The sequence below is a fragment of the Barbus barbus genome (genome assembly GCF_936440315.1).
Source record: "Barbus barbus genome assembly, chromosome: 47".
NCBI lineage: Eukaryota > Metazoa > Chordata > Actinopteri > Cypriniformes > Cyprinidae > Barbus > Barbus barbus.
In genome coordinates, this window is record NC_136725.1 from 2,744,574 (window position 1) to 2,766,360 (window position 21,787).

The window sequence follows — 21,787 nt, forward strand, 5'->3', positions numbered from 1 at the left end:
CCATGTATCATTCGCTAGTGTTGACAAACTAATTCAAGTAACAAATAAATGAATTATGCATGAGCATACGTTTTAAAAGTCCAAAGTTTTAAATAGTAGGGTTTTATTTTTTACAGAAATAACAACAATAATGATGATATATGCAGTTTAGATGTAGCCCTACTATAATGTGACAAAAAATTCAATTTTTTTAAACAACAAAAGAAAAACAGAAAAACAGTCACTGCACTTGAATGAGTAACGTTTGTAGCTTTAATGAGAATTAGTGTAGATTTAATTCATACAATAACATAAGTCTATTATACACATATGATGAGCTTCATAATCATGCATGTTAGTTTAACAGCTCATCACTTAGATCAGTGTTTCTGAACACAATGACACAAATTACAACCGTAAACATTGCCAAATTACAGGCAAAGTACTTCATTACCCACAGTCATGACTCACTAGTCAGAGAAGCCGCTGTTACTAATAGACTGAAGGTATAAACAAAGTCTGAAACAGTAGTAAAGCTAATAGACTGCAAAACATTTGAATAAAGTCTTTATTTGATACACACCTAAGAGATAAACAAAAATCACACAGAGATACATGAATACATGTCATAAGGCATACAATGAAATATTAGCATTTCATAACTGTCATTTCAATGTAGTGTTAATTTTATCCTAAGAGAAGATGATCACCAGGAACATGAAAGCTAAAGGTTAACTCAAGCTAGGGTCGACAGTCTGTTGAATATAGTTAAAAATAGGAATATTCGTAATACCATAATCAGTTAAATGTCAATGCCATAGTGCACCTTGGCACAAATTGCTCATCTTTTCTGAACAACACTGTGTCTATGCTGACCAATCGGCTGTGAGCTAGAGGCAAGAAATCAGCAACAGCTACACTACCGGTCAAACGTTTCTCAACAGTACGAGTCTCTTCTGCTCACCAAGCCTGCATTTATTTGATCCAAAGTACAGCAAAAACAAAATTCAGAAATATTTTTACTATTTAAAGTAAGTGTTTTGTATTTGAATATATTTAAAAATGTGATTTCAAAGCTGAATTTTTAGCATCACTTTAGTCTTCAGTGTCACGTGAGAAATCATTTTAATATGCAGATTTGCTGCTAAAAAACCTATTATTGTTGAAAACAGCGGAGTATATATTTTTTAGGCTTCTTTGTTCATGGAAAGTTCAGAAGAACAGCATTTATCTGAAATAGAAAACTTTTGTAACATTATACATGTCTTTATCATCACTTCTGATCAATTTAAAGCATCCTTGCTAAATAAAAGTATTAATTTCTATAATTTCTTTCCCAAAAACTCCAAGCCTTTGAATGGTATAATGTTACAAAAGCTTTTTATATTAGATAAATGCTGATCTTTGGATCATTCTATTCATCAAAGCATCAAATGTACTGTTTTAAATATTGATAATAATAATAATAAAAAAATGTTTATTGAGAAACACATCAGCATATTAGAGTGATTTCTGAAGGACCATGTGACACTGAAGACTCGGGTAATGATGCTGAAAATACAGCTTTGATCACAGGAATAAATTACATTTTAGAATATATTTATATAGAATGCAGTTATTTTAAATAGTAAAAATATTTCACAATATTACAGCTTTTGCTGTACTTTGGATCAAATAAATGCAGGCTTGGTGAGCAGAAGAGATCTCCCTGTTCAAAGACTTTGACTGGTAGTGGAAATGAGAGTGGAAATCCACATTTTTACACAATGCTACAACGAAACATGCATGTGGTTCAACACAACAGTCAGACAGAAGGAAGTGGCTGGAGTTAGAAGCAGTCGTTCTCCCTCTGAAGGCACGTGGCAGTGTGAGCAGTCTAGTGTTACCATACACATCCGGCGTAAGCTTGCAATTCTGTTAAAATGCCAAATGAAAAGTTGGTGACAGGCACACTCAGATACAGTAGCTTAGGGCCGTCTCCAAACCGCCAGTGTCTTTTACTGAGGCCGGTAGCCGCTCTGCTGCGGCATGTAGCATAAAGAGGAGGCGGGTGGATCCTCGGCGACGGGAGACGCCTCCTCCTGCACCGGACAGAAGGTCTCCTCGCACTCCGGCTCCAGCTCTCGGCCGCGTCTGAAATACGAGCTCCTGGACTGGCTCTCGTTGAGGTGGTCCGGATGCTCCTCGCAGTCCAGCAGCGGCTGAGTGGACTCGGAGCGAGCGAACGCTGGAGGCTGGTGGCTGGGAGTCTGGCCCTTGTAGCCGCTGGCCAGCACTGAGGAGTACTGCACGGTGCTGGCCGTGGTCTGGCCCGAGTCGCCCTCATCGCTGTCCGACACGCTGTGCCGGGGTGAAGACATGCAGGACGAGCCTCCGATGCCGCTGCTGTGCTCCTCCGACAGATACTTGTCTTTCTTCAGCGGCAGCACGCCTTTGTCTTCCTCGCACAGGGACTTGCCGTCGAACACGTCCACCTCCACCACGCTGACGTCTTCTTTGGGCAGGTCAGCCTAGAGAGGGTCAGAAGCTGTTAGCCCTGTGTGCTGTCCAAATGGTGAAAAAACTACATTTGAATTTTGTACTTAAATATTATCAGTATTCGAATTTAAAAGGCATAATTTCAGTTAGGGGTAAAAAGTTTTGGCTTCTCTCCTGAGAACCCATTAAAGTGCAACGACACTTACATCGTCATGGCATCTCGTGCATCCACTGATAAGGCTGCCTGACACACACATAACATTCGAATGTGGATTTTTATTTTAAATTTGCTGAATATTCGAAATTCAATTTTTTTTTTGACAGCCCTACATGTTGAACATGTTGATGTTGCAGTGAATATGAACATGTCCAGGTCATAATGGACCACAAAACCAAAAGAAAAAATGTATTCCAAAAATGGTTTCATTGTGAGATTGTTAATGACAATAACTTTCCTTCCCTTTTAATTCTCGCTATTAACAAACCATTAACTAACCTAGTTGTCTGCTTAATAATAGTTAGTAAGGTAGTTAGTAAGGTTAAGTTTAGGTATTGGATTAGGGATGTAGAATAAGGTCAAGCAGAATATGTGCTTTATAAACAGTTCATAGTGAGAATTGGTCCCTATACTGAAGTGTTACCACTTAATCAATTCTTTTTCATTTAATTTAGGCTTTTATTGACATTAAAACACTGATCAACACATACACACAGACATGCAAACATTGTTTCAAGCAAGTATGGCTGAGCTGACATTTACATGCTCTCTATATGTACAATGATCAATGCCTATATGTGACCCTGGACCACAAAACCAGTCTTTTAAGTGTCAATGTTTTTCGATATTGAGATTAATACATCATCTAAAATTGAATAAATAATCTTTCCATTGATGTATGGTTTGTTATGATAGGACAATATTTGGCTCAGACACAACTATTTGAAAATCTGGAATCTGAGGGTGCAAAAAAATCTAAATATTGAGAAAATCACCTTTAAAGTTGTTCAAATGAAGTTCTGTGCAATGCATATTACTAATCAAAAATGAAGTTTTGATACATTTATGGTAGGAAATTTACTAGATATCTTCATGGAACATGATCTTTATTTAATATCCTAATGATTTTTGGCATAAAAGAAAAATTGATCATTTTGACCCATACAGTGTATTTTTGGCTTATTGCTACAAATATACCCCAGCGACTTAAGACTGCTTTTGTGCTCCAGGGTCACATGTGTATATGTTTATATTACTTTTGCAGTGTCTTTATGAACTTTTTAAAGCGTCAACATTTTGGTTGTATTGATTTTCAATGGAGAGACAGAAACCACTTTGGTTTCATTTACAAATAACTTAATTTGTGCTTCATTGTGTTTTGAGGCATGTCAAAAGACTATACACTTTTTTCTTTACACATAAATATTAACGGCTAAATGTTTAAATACAGCACAACTACTTGTGCATACTTCCAGGAACCAATCTTTAAAGTCATAATAATTTTACGATTAATTCATAATTTTTTTTGGACATGTTTTGCGATTCACCCATGATTTGGATTCCTTACTGACCTTTACGGGGAAATCAGGTGACCAGTGGGCAATGGAGCTGTCAGACGGGTCTGGAACCTGTGGCCACAACAGCTTCTTAATCCTGAAAAGAGAGACCAGAAAATAATGAGTGTAAACACCACACAAGCACCATTCACTGCTGTTAGAAGTGGGGTTAGGTGACATATCTACTCTTCAACAATACATTACGAATAACTTCTGTTTCTTTATTAAATTAAACAATGCAAAAAATTCCTAATGATTTTAATGCACTTTTCATTTGGGGCAAGTTACTTTAAGAGCGTGTCATTAGTTTCACAATCCTATATTTTGCTTCTTCTATATTTTCTATATTTCAACAATCTTTCCATATTTTGAATGGTGACCAGGAACTGTGAAGACGTGACAAAAAGCGTTAAAAGTTTAAATTAATTATTTCAAATGGACTTCTAAATTGTGCACAATGACACGTTTACAAAGTCTGGTTAGGCAATGCATTTCCAGACCAATGCTTCTCTGAAAGTTGAATTCTTGCTTTGGGTTTCATTTTGAGTGTTGAGAAGCACTGACTCACACTTCTCTTTTCCGAAGGCAGAGCATTATGAAAAAGACGGTCAGGAACAGGAAGCTGAGGCAAACCACCACTACAATCACCTCCACCTCTCCATCACCTACAGTCAAGAGAGAATCAGCATAACTCACATCCTTCAGCAGCAGCTTCTTAAAATCACAATGCATCATCAAGCATTAAAATGATAAAACTTACCGTACTTCATAGTTTTGAAAGTACAGTCCATGCCTTTGACAGAGCCAACTTCTGTTGACGCCATGACGTTAACCACGTAATCGGTTTCACTGGCCAGGTCCGTCAGCACATGTGAATGGACATTAGGGCCCACCGTCACAGCTGCCAAACACATTCGACACAGATCAGCTTGAGAAACCATCACACATCACACATTCGTCACATGTTGAACATGAATGTACATTTTTTTGTGTTTCCAGTGGCATAGACTATGGTGTAGTTGGTGATGAATCCCCGCTGACTGTCCAGAGGAATCTCCTCCCACATCAGCTCGGCACTGTTCTTCTCAGATTTTCTCACTGTGACAGTAGGACCCTCTGATGGAGCTAGATAAACAACAACAACAACTGTTATACGAGTAGGCCTGTCGCAATAATCAATATATCGACTTATCGCACAATATATGTACATGACCTATATGATCATATATGTACATGATAATTTTTGGTGACGCAATATATTGCCCATAACATAAAAATGAGTGTCACCATGTTTTTTTGCATTCCACTTGCATTCCGCTGCGCTTTAGAAACGATCCCTGTTTACACTGACGTTTCCGCTGCGCTTTAGAAACGATCCCTGTTTACACTGACGTTTCCGCTGCGCTTTAGAAACGATCCCTGTTTACACTGACGTTTCCGCTGCGCTTTAGAAACGATCTCTGTTTACACTGACGTTTCCGCTGCGCTTTAGAAACGATCCCTGTTTACACTGACGTTTCCGTTGCTCTTTAGAAACGATCCCTGTTTACACTGACGTTTCCGTTGCTCTTTAGAAACGATCCCTGTTTACACTGACGTTTCCGCTGCACTTTAGAAACGATCCCTGTTTACACTGACGTTTCCGCTGCGCTTTAGAAACGATCTGTTTACACTGACGTTTCCGCTGCTCTTTAGAAACGATCTGTTTACACTGACGTTTCCGCTGCGCTTTAGAAACGATCCCTGTTTACACTGACGTTTCCGCTGCTCTTTAGAAACGATCCCTGTTTACACTGACGTTTCCGCTGCTCTTTAGAAACGATCCCTGTTTACACTGACGTTTCCGCTGCGCTTTAGAAACGATCCCTGTTTACACTGACGTTTCCGCTGCGCTTTAGAAACGATCTCTGTTTACACTGACGTTTCCGCTGCGCTTTAGAAACGATCCCTGTTTACACTGACGTTTCCGCTGCGCTTTAGAAACGATCCCTGTTTACACTGACGTTTCCGCTGCGCTTTAGAAACGATCCCTGTTTACACTGACGTTTCCGCTGCGCTTTAGAAACGATCTGTTTACACTGACGTTTCCGCTGCGCTTTAGAAACGATCTGTTTACACTGACGTTTCCGCTGCTCTTTAGAAACGATCCCTGTTTACACTGACGTTTCCGCTGCGCTTTAGAAACGATCCCTGTTTACACTGACGTTTCCGCTGCGCTTTAGAAACGATCCCTGTTTACACTGACGTTTCCGCTGCGCTTTAGAAACGATCCCTGTTTACACTGACGTTTCCGCTGCGCTTTAGAAACGATCCCTGTTTACACTGACGTTTCCGCTGCGCTTTAGAAACGATCCCTGTTTACACTGACGTTTCCGCTGCGCTTTAGAAACGATCCCTGTTTACACTGACGTTTCCGCTGCGCTTTAGAAACGATCTGTTTACACTGACGTTTCCGCTGCGCTTTAGAAACGATCTGTTTACACTGACGTTTCCGCTGCTCTTTAGAAACGATCCCTGTTTACACTGACGTTTCCGCTGCGCTTTAGAAACGATCCCTGTTTACACTGACGTTTCCGCTGCGCTTTAGAAACGATCCCTGTTTACACTGACGTTTCCGCTGCGCTTTAGAAACGATCCCTGTTTACACTGACGTTTCCGCTGCTCTTTAGAAACGATCTGTTTACACTGACGTTTCCGCTGCTCTTTAGAAACGATCTGTTTACACTGACGTTTCCGCTGCGCTTTAGAAACGATCCCTGTTTACACTGACGTTTCCGCTGCGCTTTAGAAACGATCTCTGTTTACACTGACGTTTCCGCTGCGCTTTAGAAACGATCCCTGTTTACACTGACGTTTCCGCTGCGCTTTAGAAACGATCCCTGTTTACACTGACGTTTCCGCTGCGCTTTAGAAACGATCCCTGTTTACACTGACGTTTCCGCTGCTCTTTAGAAACGATCTGTTTACACTGACGTTTCCGCTGCGCTTTAGAAACGATCCCTGTTTACACTGACGTTTCCGCTGCTCTTTAGAAACGATCCCTGTTTACACTGACGTTTCCGCTGCGCTTTAGAAACGATCTCTGTTTACACTGACGTTTCCGCTGCGCTTTAGAAACGATCTGTTTACACAACACAACCTTAAACGCATGTCACATGACCATTCATGCAGGTACAACCATAGATATGTATAGGTAGATCCCTATTATTTAGATGCGGATGCGTCTGCGTGCCTGGAGCGGTCGAATGGGGAATCTACCCACACATATCTATGTGTACAATAACGAGCATGATGTTATTGTTTACACAGTCATCAATCACACGCAGAGAGAATGTGGGCAGCCATGCCATCGTTTTCAAAAGTCTGCGTTTTGGTCCGTTTACACTGAAACACAACCCCGAAGTTTTCAAATTAAAACGGGGTCTGCAGCGCTTTCAAAAGTTTCAGTTTTCGACCTCGAAAACGCCGGAGTAGAGTAAACGACAGCCGTAACCGTAGGAAAAGTTATGCGTTTTAAAATGAAAACACAGTAGTGTAAACAGGGCCTAAATATTCTTAAGAATTAAAAGTGTGTAGGCCTTCTTGCATTATTATGCTGTTATATTATGATTATATATTAGGTGGCCTAAAATGGTCTTAAAATGACAATAAAATAACTTCTCACAATTATTTCTGGGGCAATATATCCCACAACAAAAAGTTGTTATCGTGACGGGGTGAGTGTGCTTTAGTACATGAGAAAATTGCATAATACTTCAGATACATACTTCCTTGTTGAATGTAGGCTGGTCTGGTTACTGGACGTCCTGCTTGGAAGAGCCTGTTGAGCTTGTAAATTGGATACACTGATATGTTGTACCGCTTGAATTTCTCCAAATCAGCTTGAGAAAGAGAAAAAGACATTTGGTCACCTGCATTGCTCCCAAACCGTTTTGTTTCACAGTGAAACTGCAACAGCAGACATCCGTTTCACACTTGCTTCTATAACAGACCTGTGACTCTATACGGAAAATAAGGTGATTTTGCTTTGACAACAATTATAAATTATTTAAAAAACTAAATTACTTTTTGGCACTTGGCCAATAATAGGATTATATTCTGAAACCATGCATATTTTTAAAATGTTATATTTGAATTTTTAGCATTGAGCCAAGAACAGACTGCAAAACTTGTAGTGCTTCGTTTCCTTTGCTTTTGACGTCACGCCTGAAAAATTAACATGCAACACTTACCCGCTACAGATGTACGCAACATGCCTAATACACACTAAAAAAGTTGTTTACTGACAGTGTTGGGTGTAATGCATTACTAAGTAATTAATTTTACTTAATAAGGCAGCCCTGTACTCAGTGAGCATACATTATAACCTCATTTTCATGACTGAATAAATGTTTAAATAAAATAGTCACTAATCAGCTACCAATAATGGTGTAACACGCTTGGCTCAAATCAGCATATTTAGTATTTTTAACTTCATCCTGCAGATGTGCAGACAGTCAGCAGATTAAAATGTAAATAATAATGCGGTCAATTAACTAATCAATTCCACTTTTTTTCTCTGAAATGAATCACGATTAATCCCATCTAACATTAAAGTTTTGAAATACACATTTACATTGCAATAATTTCACAATCAATCTTCAAATAAATGTAGAAACAACATAAAAACAACGTTCATTTTTAATATTTTTCTATGACTGAAGCTTGAACTTAAAACAATCTTCACATAAACCCATTATAATAAATGTTATATTTAGTTACCTGTGCCCTTCAGCAAGTAGGAAATATACAGAAATTGAATAAAGTTATCAAACACTAAATTCTAAATTAAATATAGATGAATCCTTAAAGCTACAAAAGTTATTAATTTCCTCTTTTTTTCTGTTGTTCTTTGATGAACAGACATCACAGCAGCTGGGTTATTAATAGGTTATTTGGATGCTATTACTATAAGTGCTGCCGCTGCTGAACGTGACGCGGATCTTTAATATGAAATGATACAGGCTACAGAGCATGAGAGCACAGTATAAAGGCAGACAGGAGAGGAAGACTGGTTTTTACTGACATATGGCCTGACAACCTGTCATCAGATGACAGCTCACCGGTAACGTTTCTGGCACTGAGACGAACTGAGCGTCTGAAAAGTCTCCCGTTTGATGTGCTCGTAAAGACATTCTGTATCTAAATAAATGCAATTCTTGTCAAGAAAAATGAGACAGAAGCAGTAATTGTGAGTGGGGTGGCCAACCCTAGCCCCGCCTCTGCATTAATTATTTTTAACACCGTTAAACTGAAAAAATTAATCATCTGCATGCACAGTTTCCACGTGGGCCAGCGTATTAGTCAGAGCTTCAGGAAACAGAATATTTAAATATATTCATAAACAGCTGGTACCGTTTAGTGTGGCGATGGTGACACTTTTGGGGACTCTCTGCCAGCCGGACTGCAGCTCTGTTTGATGCACAGCCTGTGGGATTTTCACCCACTCCAGCAGGTATTCGGAGAGTTGTAAGGCGTGATGAGGAGGCAGGACAGCTGTCCACTTCACCTGCAGCTTTTCATCACGCACCGACCAGCTCATATGCTCCACGCCAGGAAGCTCTGCCAAATCACAAACGCTTCACACATTACACCTTCCACATGCCACTACAAAGCAGTTTTATTAAATGTGACCCTGGAGCACTAAACCAGTCTTAAGTCGCTGGGGTATATTTGTAGCAATAACCAACAATACATTGTATGGGTCAAAATTATCCATTTTTCTTTTACACCAAAAAGCATTAGGATATTAAATAAAGATCATGTTCCATGAAGATATTCAGTGAATTTCTTACCTTAAATATATCAAAACTTCATTTTTGATTAGTAATATGCATTGCTAAGAACTTAATTTGGACAACTTTGAAGGCGAGTTTCTCAACATTTGGATTTTTTTGCACCCTCAGATTCCAGATTTTCATATAGTTGTATCTCAGCCAAATATTGTCTGATCCTAACCAACTAGACATCAGTGGAGAGCTTTCAGATGATGTACAAATCTCAATTTTGAAAAATTGACTGGTTTTGTGGTCCAGGGTGACTAAACGTATATTCAAAAATAATTGATTTTATACACTACCAGTCAAGAGATTTTGAACTGTAAACTTTTTCATGTTTTTTTTTTAAAGAATTCTCTTCTGCTCACCAAGCCTGCATTTATTTGCAAAAAAATTTATTCAAAGACTTAAAATTTAAAGCCAACGGTAAACAGCTATTACTGATTCTTCTAGAAATTAAATAAAGATTATTTTGATTATTAAAGTCATTATTTGATCACTTATTTTGAATATCAATAATATTTTAATTTTAAAAAGGAGCAAATTAGCTGTTATTTTGTTTGTTTCGATGATGTAACAAAGCCTGGTTCAAGCGCCAAAAGTGGTGCTGCATTTATAGCACATTCTTTATCAAATAAGGGCACAACTGAACAGAGGACAAAAGAAGGGTTAAATGTTCAATTTACAGCTTTTAAACTCAAAACCACTGCAGTCTTTAACATACCGTTATCTGATCTTGGAATGAACAAAGTTGCTATAGGAGACACTCCAACTGAATTGTTCACATTTATTTCAATACTGGCCGTTTTTCCTGGGGGTAGCTCCATCGAATACGTCTGGCTGATCTTATCTGCTCTTATATAGTGGCTTCCAAACGTCTCGTAATCTTGGCTGATATTCAAGTTATATACCAGCATTTTTCCATTAGCTTTTACAGGAGCCTGCAAGAGAAGACAATATGAAAACATTCACTATTTAACTTGTAAAGAGCAATTGAATATTACACTACACAGATTCACAGCCTGTACAAATACTATTATGGTTATTTTAGCACCTGTAAGGTGAAAAAATGAATTTACCTTCCATATTAACGTGACATTTCTACTATTAGAAGTGGGCTGAATGATTCTCCAAAGATCTGGTGCGCTTGCTGGCTCTGAGAAAATAAGATGGTGTAAAAATGCAGTATCCCGTTTCGCAATGCTGGGAAGTAATTAAACAGTGATGCTATGCTACTAATTAACTATGTATTTCAGTAGCTTGACAGTAGATCAGCTGCTTTTTTACCTCACTGTCATATTGTTTGCACACACTTTACAGTCAAACGAGTCGAGAGAATAATCAAACTCACTCTCCTATATACTGTGTTGGAGTCTAATAAAACAATGTGTTCGCTAAAACTCCTTAAAACAACACATTTTGCCAAAAGGTGATAAGTTGTAAAGATACGCTAATTTTGTTACTAGTAGTAGTGTTAGAGAAGCTAACTAGTTCCCCAACACAGTTCTTAAGGAGTATTTATTTTATAGCCCAATTTTAAAATCCTTCCATCAATGTTTCGGAGAAATTCAGTCACTTTATGAATAATACAGATCTTACTGGCTTCTGCAGTGCTGTTTGTAACGCTGGAGCTCCAGCTGCTCCAGTAACTGCTATTATTTTCTCCAATGCATCGCATCTGCACCAAATATTGAGTGTACGGCTCCAGAGACTGCAGTCTGAACGACTCGATGTTCCCCCTGGTGAACTCCTCCGGCACCTAAAACAATCATCAATTCATGAATGAAACAGTATGTGAATTTTTTAGAGGTTATATGCAAGATGAAAATAATTCAAGCTTGTACTGCATTGTTTGAGATAAGAGCCCTCTCCCACCCTTGAGCCATACTAATGCTTTCCACACCTGAAATATTTAACCCTGGGTAACAGAAGCCAAGTTTATCTTGCTTCACACTGCCCATTAATTAATTCTGGTTCTTCGTAAGCTGCTGTTTGTACAGTCCTAACCCCAGGTTAGCATTTTTATTTGCATATATAGTACCTATTTACATAACGGCTCTAGCACTGCACAAGTTTTTCCTGAAAGGTAAAAAACGGCCTCTTCTTTACTTCTTAATACGTTTTCTGCCACACTGTTTGACATTTTTCCTGTTTATACAATGTGCTGTTTTTTCTTGACTGTGCAAAGCAAGTGAATATGAGGTACTTGATTGGTTGTCGGTTGTTAAGCATCTAGTTGTAACATTTTAACACCGCATCGGTCAATGTATGTGTGTGTACTGTATGTAAAAATATAAACACATACAATATATATTTAGAAAATATTTACATGTATATGTTTATATTCATATAATTTACACTCACCTAAAGGATTATTAGGAACACCATACTAATACTGTGTTTGACCCCCTTTTGCCTTCAGAACTGCCTTAATTCTACGTGGCATTGATTCAACAAGGTGCTGAAAGCATTCTTTAGAAATGTTGGCCCATATTGATAGGATAGCATCTTGCAGTTGATGGAGATTTGTGGGATGCACATCCAGGGCACGAAGCTCCCGTTCCACCACATCCCAAAGATGCTCTATTGGGTTGAGATCTGGTGACTGTGGGGGCCATTTTAGTACAGTGAACTCATTGTCATGTTCAAGAAACCAATTTGAAATGATTCGAGCTTTGTGACATGGTGCATTATCCTGCTGGAAGTAGCCATCAGAGGATGGGTACATGGTGGTCATAAAGGGATGGACATGGTCAGAAACAATGCTCAGGTAGGCCGTGGCATTTAAACGATGCCCAATTGGCACTAAGGGGCCTAAAGTGTGCCAAGAAAACATCCCCCACACCATTACACCACCACCACCAGCCTGCACAGTGGTAACAAGGCATGATGGATCCATGTTCTCATTCTGTTTACGCCAAATTCTGACTCTACCATCTGAATGTCTCAACAGAAATCGAGACTCATCAGACCAGGCAACATTTTTCCAGTCTTCAACCGTCCAATTTTGGTGAGCTCGTGCAAATTGTAGCCTCTTTTTCCTATTTGTAGTGGAGATGAGTGGTACCCGGTGGGGTCTTCTGCTGTTGTAGCCCATCCGCCTCAAGGTTGTGCGTGTTGTGGCTTCACAAATGCTTTGCTGCATACCTCGGTTGTAACGAGTGGTTATTTCAGTCAAAGTTGCTCTTCTATCAGCTTGAATCAGTCGGCCCATTCTCCTCTGACCTCTAGCTTTAACAAGGCATTTTCGCCCACAGGACTGCCGCATACTGGATGTTTTTCCCTTTTCACACCACTCTTTGTAAACCCTAAAAATGGTTGTGCGTGAAAATCCCAGTAACTGAGCAGATTGTGAAATACTCAGACCGGCCCGTCTGGCACCAACAACCATGCCACGCTCAAAATTGCTTAAATCACCTTTCTTTCCCATTCTGACATTCAGTTTGCAGTTCAGGAGATTGTCTTGACCAGGACCACACCCCTAAATGCATTGAAGCAACTGCCATGTGATTGGTTGATTAGATAATTGCATTAATGAGAAATTGAACAGGTGTTCCTAATAATCCTTTAGGTGAGTGTATATATATATATATTTTTTCAGTACCAACTGGTGCCGACGTCATTTGACAACACTAATTCACAGTAAATAAACATCGTACTTTTTGTCCTGACCATTTTAAAATCTGAATTGCTTTTGGCTTTCCCGTACCTTGATCCAAACATCGGATGCTGCTTTGCGGTATTTGATGGCATAAGAGAGTTTCAGAATAGTCCTGTCAATGGGATGTTTCCAAGTAACCATGAGACTTGTGGGGATGTAAGCTTCAGAGAGGACTTGGACATTCAGTGGTGGATTTGGTTTTGCTACAAAAAAACACACAAAAAAAGCCTGTTGAAGTGATGCATTCATACAGAGTGCAAAATGCATCCTTTCTTAATTCATAAGCCGAAATCATACCAAAATAGGAAGCCTCATTTTCAAGTTCTTCTGACTGCTCTGAGCCCAGAGCATTCTCCACTTCAACCCACAATTTTAAAACCATATGATCTGGAAAATTGTCCAGGTTGATGATGCAGGATCTTGCAAGATGCTGTTTACAGTTAGCTTTTTTTGGTTTATCTAACCCAAGGCTAAAATAGAAAAAGAAGAGGAAGTAAATGACACTCACTTTGAGTCATTCGGAAAAAGACAAAAAAAAATCAAAAAGGTTTTTAAAGGTTTTTAAAGCTGAAACAGTGTTATCAGGACTTCTGTTACTTTAAAACATACTAGTCCACATTAACGGTGTAAATTGTCTCAATCAGCGGGTTTCGCGATCCTGGATCCCAACTACAGTTTAAGTTAGGGGAAAAATCCTTGTCCTCTTGCACAGCAATGCATGACAGATCCTTTGGTTTCAATGGAGGATCTGGAGACCACAAACAGAAAAACAATGGATACATAAAGTAGTTTTCTTGAAGTTAAAGTGTTTAGTAAATAATGCAAAAGGTTTCAAATAATGAGAAAAGATTTCACATTCCTATCAGACTGTCATTATTTGCCACCACAGGGGGGCTATTTTCTTCCTACAGGTTTATAAACAACTGCATAACAGGGTCAGCTCATGAAAACTGAAAGTCATTATAATTAACCAAATCTTCTGAAGCCGTACATTTTGTGTTTTAGAACAACAAATGGTCCTACTTTATATTAGGTGGCCTTAACTACTATGTACTTGCATTTGAATTAATGATTTGCTACAATGCACTTATTGTGTAAATACATGGTTTTACATTGTACTTAAATTTTAAAAATACCTGCATGTAATTAAATCTGTAAGTAGTTTATGTAATTGCATTTATAATTACACTGTTGCCCCATCCCTTACACCTTAACCCACCCTTAAACCAACCCAAACCTGTCCCTAACCTTATCCCTATCCCACCTCGATAGCAGCAAGTGTTTTGCAATACAATAGGTAAATTTTTTGATGTTAGTACATAGTAATTAAGCCCACTTCATGTAAAGTGAGACCCAACAAATGTTCATCCTGGAGAGAGCCATCCCTACAATACGTACAAAACTAAAACACAGCTGGAGTTAGAATGAAGAATTAGCCTTTTAATTTTAAAGCACCACGTGTGATTTTGGCATGAAAACACTTACATCCTGTACGGAGAGAGATTCCATAGATACACGTTGATACGTGTGACAGGGACTCCTTGGCGGCTCTGCACCGCAACCATCCGCTCATGCCACTGCTGATGTTAACAGTAACACTCACAGATGTTTCATTTATTTTGTGGTATAACTGCTTCGCAATGCTGACGTTCTCCAAAAGCCATTCAATGTCATCTGAGGTGTAAGCGGACCCTTTCAGGAGGTGACATGTCGCGGTGAAGTCTTTTCCCACCTCAACAACAATGTTACTTCTGGAGTCTGGAAGAATCTTCACACAATTATCAGTGGAACCTGTGTGATAAAACACTGAACTGAGTATCACAACAAAACAACAACGATAGAAGCGTTAACTGGGAGGTAATACATGACATGGCTTTGGCTTACCAACTGCACAGTGCAAAAACATCAAGCGCAAGAGTAAATGCTGGGAAGAGCCCATTGTGACATCAAGGCAGGTATCTGAGAAAAGACGGAAATCAAAAGATAGTATATAGATTGAAAATGTAAATGTGTTCCCTTAGGGTACTGCTTCAACCTAGTGACAAGTTGCTCTATCCGATTTTTGCAGATCTTTTTTTCTAGTGCTTTCAAACGATTAATTGCAATTAATCGCATCCAAAAAAATTTGTGTACATAAGATATGCGAGTGTGTACTGTGTACATTGATTATGATATAAATACACACACATGCATGGATATATTTAAGAAAAATATGTTACATTTATTTATATATATGGTGATATGATTTATGAATATAAATATATACATGTAGATACATGTATAATATTTTCAAAATATGCTGTATGTGTGTGTATTTATATATACATAATCAGTACACACACACACACACACACACACACACACACACACAACAACAACTTGTATTTTGGATGCGATTAATCGTGATTAATCGTTTGACAGCACTACTTTTTTCTGATTACAAGTAATGGTTTTAGCAACATTTCTTCATAAATATTAAGGACAACACTGTCACTTTTAAATTTGTAAAATGTGTTTTTTATTGGAAAGACTGTTTTAATATTTTATCAATTTATATGCTTTTCTTATGTCCACAACAACACTTTCCATTCTTAGTCTTGTGTAATATCCCTCTCCTCTTAAGATGTATTGGATTTTTAGGTTTAATAAATCATTTGGCATGAAAAACCAGCAGCTTTTCAAATGTATCCAATTTACTGAAAACAAAAAAAGGTATTGCTGATCTACTACATGAGAGTTGTGCAGCCGGGTTAAGGTTAGCTAATCTCATCTACATTTAAAGAAAAAGACTGCCGATTTTCAAACAGCTTTGTATGGAAGCTCTTTTTCTCAGTTTGTTCTAATGATGCAGCACCAGTTTTTCCTTTAAAGTTTAATTTAAAGCCATCCTGCCAGCGGTAAAGCACCTCTTTAAGTAGAGGAGTTTGCAATCTTATACAAGCCGATATGAGTAAGATATGAACATTTCAATACATGGTTAAAAAAACTGAAATAAACTTCTTCAAGTCAGCACTCTCGTGTTTAACCCTCACTCAGCAATTATTAACTTTAGCTCCTCATTTCCTCCCTGATCCAGCCTGTTCATTTTCCTGCCATTATGCAAGTCATTTAAATAATGTAAAACGATGAAGGATGTTATAAAAATACTTCCTTAAATTACAACACAAGCATTTTTTTAATGTTGGAAACTGTAAAAAGTACTGGATAATAGGAATGATTATGCAACAATGACATAAAAGATGTTTTGTTGTTTCCACAATAAAGATAAATTCCTTTTAAAAAACACATTGAGCAAACTCTTTGTATTCATTTTTGTTTCCATTTTTAGAAAATGTCATGTGGTGTGAATATCAAATAAGAGTAATAACATTATCTTTACACCTTGAATAGATGTGAATGTACAAATCGTAATCATTATTTTTAATATGTAGTGTTTCAAATTATTTTTCAAGGTAAAAGAGTTTTAATTAGTGTGGGGGAGGGGGGGGAGTTTATACAAATATCATGAATTATACATTTATAAATATCATTGGCTTTTGGGGAGTCACAGCACAAAATTATAACCTGAAGTAATCTTGCCTTGTAATTAAAAGATCAAATGACCTAGGCTACGTTTCCCAAAAGCATCCTAAGCCTAAGAAGTTCGTAAAAACGATCGTAGGAGTAATCGTAAAGCCCTACGTACATCGTTAGAAGACAGAATTATGAGTTCACCTGCAGGACAATCGGCAGATTACACCTTTAACTTTATTCAAGTGCAATGTGATTATAATTAAAGCTTTGGATTGCACTTTATTGTACACTCGTTATTTATTTATTTATTAATATAAAATGAAAAGAAAAAAACTAAAAAGGGCAGATAATAAAAAAAAGCATCTAAATTAATTGACTGAACAAAAAATATTAATAAAAGTAGTAATGTAGGAAATATGCTTCAAAGACTGGGAAAAATAGGGATAAACTCATAAAAATCTGTCAATGGCTTGCTGACGTGCACGAAAACCAAATAATGTCTCTACAGATATTATATACAATAATATACATTATTATTATATATAGTATATTAATATTGTACTTTTTTACATATTAAGATTATTATATTAAATTATATTATTATATCCGCGCTATCTGGAACGCAGCTTTAGGTTAAAATTTCAATTAACGAGCGTGTACTACAATTACGAGCTAGTCTATAAACTGACATTTCAGCACTTGACCAACGGATAGCGACTCCTAAGTAGCACTTAAAGCTACGTGCCACTGTGTTAAGTGCATTTTTGGGAAATGCACGTGAAACAATAACGAACGTTCGTAAAATGACTCGTAGAAAACGTGCTAAGATCAAGCGTTATCGAGAAACCCAGCCCTGATATTTTGGATATTTGTATCACTTGATATTTTTCACTTCGTGCCAAACAAAATGATCAAAATTCATTTTAACTCAGAACCATATTTACTAACAAACATGACTCTGATGTACTTATTGTACTTAACAACTGTTTCCTTCATACTACAGTTTACATACAGTATTTAAGCCAATAATCTAATAAATAAATAAATAAATAAATCAGTATCAAACCCCTTTTCTGGTCTTGCAATATTGTCTTTTTTTATACAGTTGAAGTCAAAAGTTTAATTACACCTTGCAGAATCTACAAAATGTTAATTATTTTATCAAAATAAGAGGAATCAGACAAAATGCGTGTTATTTTTTATTTAGTACTGACCTGAATGAGATATTTCGCATAAAATATGTTTACATATAGTCCACAAAAGAAAATAATAGTAGTTATAAAATGACCCCGTTCAAAAGTTTACATCCCCTTGATTCTTAACACTGTGTTGTTACCTTAAAGATCTTAATGCATGTTTTTCCTTCTGCATCAGTGAGTGTTTGAACCTTTTGTAATAGCTGCATATGAGTCCCTCAGTTGTCCTCAGTGTGAAAAGATGAATCTCAAAATCATAGTCATTGTTGGAAAGGGTTCAAATACACAAAAATGCTGGAAAACCAAAGAATTTGTGGGAGCTGGGGGATTTTTCTGAAGAACAGCAGGCAAACAAGGGACTCATGAACAACTATCACTAAACAGAAAAAAAAAAACACAGCTTTGAATCGTTCAGGTATTAATACACAGTATTAAGAGTCAAGGGTATGTAAACTTTTGAACGGGGTCATTTTTATAAATTCAACTATTATTTTGTCTTGTGGACTATATGTAAACATCTTTTATGCGAAATATCTTATTCAGCTCAGTACTAAATAAACAATAACATGCATTTTGTACGATCCCTCTTATTTTGGTAAAATAATTAACATTGTGCAGATTTTGAAAGGGGGATGTAAACTTTTGACTTGAACTGTACATATATACACAGATCATTTAGAAAGTGAAATGCTTCAAATTGTGTGTGTGTGTGTGTGTTTCACTGGGATGGCATTATGCAGGTGATGAGCGGTGCCTGGTTTCCTCCAAACATGACACTTGAAATTGAGGTTCATCAGACCAGAGTTTCTCACGATCTGAGAGTCCTTTAAGAGCTTAAATTCCAGCCATGTCTTTATGTGTCAGGCGTGTCTATTCTGCCATAAAGTCCAGATTGGTGGACAGTGTTGCAGTTTTGGGAGAAACCTTCAGAAAAACAAGCATCTCCACACATGATCACTGGAGCTCAACCAGAGTGACCATCAGGCTCTCGGTCAGGACCCTTATCTCTCCTGATTGCGCAGTTTGGGCTTTGACCTCATGGCTGGGTTTTTATTCTGATATATTTTCAGCTTATATAGAGAGATGTGTGTCTTTTCAAATCATGTGTAATCAATTAAATCTGCCACAGACTCTCCTACATTTCTAGCACAGGGTCTTAATGCGTTTGTCAATGTATGTATGCATTATTTATTTTGTAAAGTTATCACACATCTGGTCTTTGCTTTGTCTTTATGGAATATGGAGTATTGACTGATGTGGGAAATAAAAGATAATTTGGTTACACTTTGTTTCAGTGTAATTATACATTTAAGTACTGAGTAATATTAATTAACAACATGTACTTACTATATGGTTATGATTAGGGTTTGGCTTAGGGTTACTTGCATGTAATTATGTAACAAGGATACCTTGAAAATAAAGTGTCAACAATACTTTAAAGCATTTTAACAGCCTTATATTAAAAGGTAAATTTATTCTATTATATACAGGCCTACTTTCATATTTAATCGCCAATATTTAAATTCAAGATATTTCATAATAGCAACACTATGAATGCAATCTTACCCAAAACTTTATGTTCTTCAAAATTAAAACAGATTTTACTCCAACATCTAAAATCATTAATGTGCCCACAAATCCCTCATTAACAAATAGACAAAAACTGTTAATATTCAACTTAATACAATGTCATAGATAAATATAGAGACACAAAATGATCTGTAAATAGATAACTCTTCAAAATAATATTTATAAAAGTAGGCCTACTAGTTATATTCAATATTTTCATCTGCAGCTTATAATATTTTCCTACTTTATTTCATTTGATGAAACCTATAACGCTACAGTATTTATGGTTTTCTTTACAATGATATTACAATACATTTATATCATTGGCAAGGATGCCAGCAATCTCTAAAAATCATTTATATATTAAGTAATTTATAATTTATTGACGCACATTTCACAGTAACACGTAAAGTACGCAGACGTTCAAAATAACACACTAAACGACATCATAGAATATATATATATATACACTTTATAATGTTCTCTTACCTTTAGAGTGACTTCACATCATATGAGTTACTGTACATTTTAATACTTAAAAAACAAGTCGACATGTCTTTTCCGGTCGTTCTGTAAGTAACTTCCGGTGTTTTTTGGACAGAAGCTCACACTCATCAGGACCGACCTCCAGCTGCGCTCACTATCACTGAAGACCAGACTGTGTTCTACAGATCGAGGCATTCTGAGCATGCGCACTAGAAACCGAAACTCCTCTCGTGATTGGCCGGCAGAGCTGTCAGTCATTTAAACACGCCCCGTTATTCATAATCCATTAGTTTTCCCGTTAGTCACGGCCCACTGCCGGAAAACAGTGCTCTCACTGCAGCCAATGGGAGCTCGTGATTAGCTCACGATTTTCTGTAATGTAACACCATTAAACTTCTTAGCTGATGATGAAGAAATCACTATGAACAATATAAAGAAATGAAACACATTTACACAGCAAGAGAATACATCTGCTTTCCATATGACCTGCTTCTCATGTCATTAAAGATGAGCTTGAGTCAGAGCATTTATCCTCAGTCCACTCTAATCTATTAGTAATTTGGCTTCCTGAAGAGTGGAAACACTATAGCACTGTCAAAACATGTCTGGTTTTGTGTGATTCATCTCAGATAATACAGCGCAGAAACAACACCTTTCAGCTGGGGTCCCCTCCAACCCAATAAAGCACAACGGGGCTCGGGGGATCAGGCCTATACTTGCTAATTGTAATCCATTACTGATTTCAAATTACATGAGAAAAATTGTAATGTAATCCATTGCATTATATATTTTAGCTAATATAGTCAGTAATATGCTACTTCATCAGCTAATATACTGCTTTTTGATAACTTTTAGATTAGTTTTGAATAAAACAATATAGGATAATGTGCGCCATACTGATATAAAAGAGAGAAAAATCCAATCATTGTTAATAATAACATTTACATTAACTTACATTATTACACTGTTACATAATTACATTACGGTTTTCCAAACTGGGATTTGTGAAGAAAATAAAAATAAATAAATAAATAAAATAAACTATAAATTAATTAATAAAAATAAATAACCTTATTAAAATTATTATTATTGTTGTTTGTAAATCCAGTGGTTAAATGCTGTGTGGCCTCTCAATTTTCGGTGTAATTATTTATACATCAACTATTTGAAAATCTGGAATCTGAGGGTGCAGAAAAAATTAAAAATATTGAGAAAAAAGTTGTTCAAAGGAAGTTCTTAGCAATGCATATTACTAATCAAAAATGAAGTTTTGATATATTTACAGTAGGAAATTTACAAAATATCTTCATGGAACATGATCTTTATTTAATATCTTAATGATTTTTGGCATAAAACAAAAATCTATCATTTTGACCCATGCAATGTATTTTTGACTATGGCTACAAATATACCCCAGCGACTTAAGACTGTGCTCCAGGGTCACAAATAAGCAGTAGGCTTCTATAGAAAAGTAAATTTAAAAGACAAAAAAGAAGATTTAGTGAGAATCTATAAATTATGTAGGATTTACTGCT

General features: G+C 37.0%; 1 protein-coding gene across 2 annotated transcripts; it reads right to left on the reverse strand.

The window, feature by feature from the left end:
• Window positions 1–231: 231 nt before the first annotated feature.
• Window positions 232–20,414, reverse strand: LOC306865999 (interleukin-6 receptor subunit beta-like). 2 transcript variants are annotated; one of them, XR_013783914.1, is made up of 17 exons: window positions 20,256–20,358; window positions 15,373–15,447; window positions 14,974–15,279; window positions 14,098–14,236; window positions 13,786–13,958; window positions 13,537–13,691; window positions 11,427–11,586; window positions 10,907–10,983; window positions 10,552–10,768; window positions 9,406–9,612; window positions 7,779–7,892; window positions 4,993–5,136; window positions 4,772–4,912; window positions 4,580–4,676; window positions 4,027–4,108; window positions 1,700–2,489; window positions 232–948 (listed from the first exon to the last, which is right to left on the reverse strand). XR_013783914.1 is itself a non-coding variant. In XM_079410931.1 (16 exons), exons 2-16 carry the CDS (start codon window positions 15,425–15,427, stop codon window positions 1,977–1,979), a joined length of 2,580 nt encoding a protein of 859 aa, XP_079267057.1. In that variant the 5' UTR covers window positions 15,428–15,447; window positions 20,256–20,414; the 3' UTR covers window positions 238–1,976. The 2 variants fall into 2 exon arrangements, 1 of the variants encoding a protein (XP_079267057.1); XM_079410931.1 differs by having other exon boundaries at window positions 238–2,489; window positions 20,256–20,414.
• Window positions 20,415–21,787: the final 1,373 nt, after the last annotated feature.